Source organism: Marmota marmota, unplaced genomic scaffold, assembly GCF_001458135.2.
Source record: "Marmota marmota marmota unplaced genomic scaffold, marMar, whole genome shotgun sequence".
Classification (NCBI taxonomy): domain Eukaryota; kingdom Metazoa; phylum Chordata; class Mammalia; order Rodentia; family Sciuridae; genus Marmota; species Marmota marmota.
Window position 1 is genome coordinate 10703518 of NW_025999977.1, and position 4148 is coordinate 10707665.

The 4148-nt window shown below is 43.8% G+C and overlaps 1 protein-coding gene across 5 annotated transcripts in view; it reads left to right on the forward strand.

Annotated features, from left to right (window-relative positions):
- Usp34 (ubiquitin specific peptidase 34) overlaps window positions 1–4148 on the forward strand; it is a 221689-nt gene continuing 217541 nt past the window's right edge. For 3 of the 5 annotated variants that reach the window (XM_048804260.1, XM_048804263.1, XM_048804261.1), the window contains exon 1: window positions 102–273. In XM_048804260.1, coding sequence (XP_048660217.1) covers window positions 231–273 — 43 coding nt within the window. In that variant the 5' untranslated portion in view covers window positions 102–230. Of the gene's footprint in view, window positions 274–4148 lie in introns of all 5 variants that reach the window. The other 2 variants (XM_015479634.2, XM_048804265.1) reach the window with 2 other exon arrangements.

A 4148-nucleotide genomic window follows, 5' to 3' on the forward strand; every position in this document is an offset into this window, starting at 1 on the left:
GGCCTGCGCACCTCCCTCCGCCCCCCTCCTCTCCCCCGCCCCTCCGGGGACCGCCGGCCCCCTCCCCCCATTCTCCTGCTCCCCGCCCCGTCCCCGCCGCCGCCCGCCCTCGTCGCCTCCCCGCCCCGCCGGCCGGCCGGCCCCCTCCTCCGCCTCTCTCCCCTGCCCCCCGCCGGTCGGGATCAGTCAGTACGATCCGAAGCGGGGGAGGGGGGGGCGGCGGCCGAACGATGTGCGAGAACTGCGCAGACCTGGTGGAGGTGTTAAATGAAAGTAAGTAGCCGGGGTAGAGGCCTGTCGGGGTGCAGGGTTTGGGGTCCTCGCGGCGCTCTCCGGCCTCCCCAGGCTGCCGCGGCCTGCGGAAAGCGACGGCTGGGCCCGGCGGCGTGCGGGCCTAGCGCCCGGGGAAGGTGCGCGGTGGCGCGGCCGCCTCGGCGTCTCGGGCCCGGCCGCCCGAGTTACCTGGGCGCTGGAGAGGCGGCGGCCGACGCTGCGGAGCTCCGGCCGGGCCCGGCCTGGGCGCTCTTAGAAAGTTTCCTCATTACAGGTGTCAATTAACGAAGGCACTAATGAGCCCCTCGCCTCCTTCGTTGTGCCTGGAAGGTGAGGGGAGGTGGGGTCGTAGGAGAAGGATTTCCTCCGCAGTCCGAGCGCTCCGGCCGCCCTCTTTGATTTCTAGCGTGCTGTTGAGGCCTCTCTCACCTGCTAATCTTCATTAAACTCCCTGGGAGGAGGGTGGTGGATTTTCCCTCCCTTGGGGGTGTGTGGGTGTATTAAACCCATCTGCTACTCCTTAAATAGCTGAAAATGAACTGTGATAGTGATGACTGGAACCTTCATACCTTTTTTTTTTTTTTTTAATGTTATTTCTTACTGTAACATTAATCGTTTTAGTGGTAAATTCTGTTAAGGAGAGTAGGTACTATAGATACCATCCCGGGATAGTCATGGCCTGTCTCCTGGAAAGAAAGACCTGATTCCTTATACTTTTTATTGTTAACTAGCATATGTTGATCATTTCTGGCCAGATTGTTTTATTCCTGACCTTGGAAAGATGGTATTTCAGTTTAGAGATGCAAGCGATATTGCAAGTCAATTACTTCTGGGCCCGAAGGCCTAGGTTGGAAGAGGTAAAATTCGATGAAAAGACCAATTTACAGAAACTGGATTGATGAGAAAATGCTTGTTTATGAGCAGTTTATGTAGGAATTGAACTTGTATTCTGTGTGTGTTATTTCAACACACTTCCAAATTACCCTTTTTTCTAATATCATTCACTTAAACAACTGATACTTAAAAAATTGATATGCAAAATGCGCCATCGTGTTTGTGTTTGAATTTCCATTAATGACCGAAGGTGGTAAGAAAAGTGGAAGAGTTCTTGTTTGCTTTCAACTGTGTATTTACTTCCTGACAGGTGGAAGTAGGCTTTTGCACATATTCAAATATACTTCTAGTATTTGTGTCATGCTAAATTTTTCTAGAATTTTAAGGTTATTTGTATTTTGAGATACTTTTGTTCTTGGTGCAGGTGGTTTCTGATATGAAGGTAAACATAAGTCCTTAGCAATTTTTTTCAGTGAAACTATTCTGTATCTTCCGTGTGTGTGACTTTATTTTGTGGTACTGAGGATTGAAACCCAGTGCCTTCATGCTGAGCAAATACCCCTGAGCTCCCAGCCTTTTTTTTTTTTTAAAATTATGTTTTGAGGTAGGGTCTTCATAAATTGCTCAGGTTGGCCTTGATCCTGTGATCCTCCTGGCTCAGTTTGCAGAGTTATGTAGTATTACAGTACAGGCACACACTACCATGTCTGGCTGATTGTGACTTAATTCTAAGTTGGAAAAGTAATGAGTTTGCTGTCTCATGCATGTTAGGAAAAAATAATTTTCAAAAAACTTATTTTAAACTTAACTAGAAACATTTTAATTACCACCCTCCCTGGGTGGGGGGGTTTGAGCCCAGTCCTGCTTCCACTGAGCCTCATCCCCAGCCCTTTTTTATTTTTAGACAGGGTCTCACTAAGTTGCTTAAGGTCTCACTAAATTGCTGAGGTTAGTTATGAACCTATGATCCTTCTGCTTCACCTTCCCTAACTTCTGAGATTATAGGTGTGTACCACCACACCTGGTATCATAGTATCTTTTTTAAAAAAAATACTTTTTTAGTTGTCAGTGGACCTTTAATTTATTTATATGTCGTGCCTAGAATTGAACCCAGTGCCTTACACACACTTGGCAAGCACAGTGCCACTGAGCCACAACTCCAGCCCAAAATTATAGTATCTTAATTAAAGTTTATTAATCTTTTGAAAGTTATCTTGATATTAAAGTAGAGTCTTATTCAAGATGATCTGGGAAACACCTGGAATTTTGGTATAAGCCAGTGGCCTCTTAAAGTATTTTTTTTTTTTTTTTGCAGGGGGAGGATTGAGAGGATGACTGGGGATTGAACGAACCCAGGGGCACTTTACTACTGGGCTGTATCCCCAGCTCCCCCACTTTTTATTTTTCTTTTTGTAAATTTTGAGACTGGGCCTCACTAAGTTGCTGAGGCTAGTCTTCAACTTGCAGTCCTCCTGTCTCAGTCTCCTGAACTGCTGGGATTGTAGCGTGTGCCATCATGCCTTGTTTAGTTTAATATCTCTTTTTAAGGTTCAATTTAAACATTTGCCTGCAGCTGGGTGCAGCCAGGCAAACCTGTAATCCCATCAACTCAGATTGATCAGGAGAATCACAAATTCCAGGTCAGTTTTGGTAATTTAGGGAGATCCAATCTCAATAAAAAAAGGGCTAAATTAAAAAAAAAAAAAAAGGGTTGGGATGTGGCTCAGTGGTAGTGTCCCTTGTTTTAATAACCATTTAACCACACTCCCCCATGACCTGCTAAACATTTAAACTGATCTCACAATGATGCTTCCTTTTTTTAAAAAAATTTACTTCTGCAGTTTTATATGAAGTTTATATGAGGCTATTGCCAGTTGCTTTTTTTTTTTTTTTTCTCTGAGGTTGTTACAAGATTATTTTTTCCATTGGTGCAATTCCTGTATCCCAAATTTAACATAAAATTGTTAAATTCCATTGGACACAGTGAGACACACACACACTCTTAATCACTCGTAATCTCAGCTATTCTGTGGAGCCTGGGGTAGGAGGATCCCAGTTTGAGGTTGGTTTGGGCAATTTAGCAAGGTTCTGTCTTAAAACTTTAAAAAGGGCTGGAGCTATGTAGCTCAGTGGTGGAGTGCTTGCCTAGCATGGTTGGGGCCTGGATTTAATCCCCAGTAACACACACACACACACACACACACACGGATTGTTGAATTCCTTGAGGACAGAAGGTATTGCTGTATCTTACCATAGGAATATTTATCCGTGGCTATGATGAATGGAGTATGATGACTGAAACTTGATGAAATGTGTTGAATCAGGAGATTATATGTGTTTTTGTAATCTCACAGTCAGTATCTATGGTCTGCCTTTTTTCTCCCTTATAGGTTGTACAAAGATGCATATTATCAATTCAACCTTGATTAGAAATTCAGAATTAAAGCCCCAAAATAACGTGCTTAAGATTTCTTTTTTAAAAAATTATTTTTTTTATTTGTAGTTGGATATACTACCTTTATTTTATTTTATATGGTGCTGAGGATTGAACCCTGGGCTTCTCACGTGCTGGGCGAGTGCTCAACCACTGAGCCACAACCCCAACCCAAGGTTTATCTGTTGATATCAACTCCCCATAACAATTTCACCTACCAAGAGAAGAAATAGAATTATTTATTTTTTTGGTGATGTGTTTTGAGTTGATGTTAAAGAAGCTATTAGAATTATTAAAAAAGCCAAAGCCCTGTTTCTGTTCAAATTTATAAACACTGATCAAATTTAAAGACATGTGCCTGAAAACATTGGTAATATATAAACTAAAAATTTTTTTTTTGTGTGTGTGTGTTGTTGTTGCTGGAGATTGAACCTGGGGCCTCAAGCATGCCAGACAAGCACTCCACCAGAGCCATATCCCCAGCTCCAAATTTTGAAAGAGTACACATATGGCTGGGTGCACACCTGTAATCCCAGTGACTCAGGAGGCTGAGGCAGGAGAATCTCGAGTTCAAAGCCAACCTCAGCAATTTAGCAAGGCCCTAAGC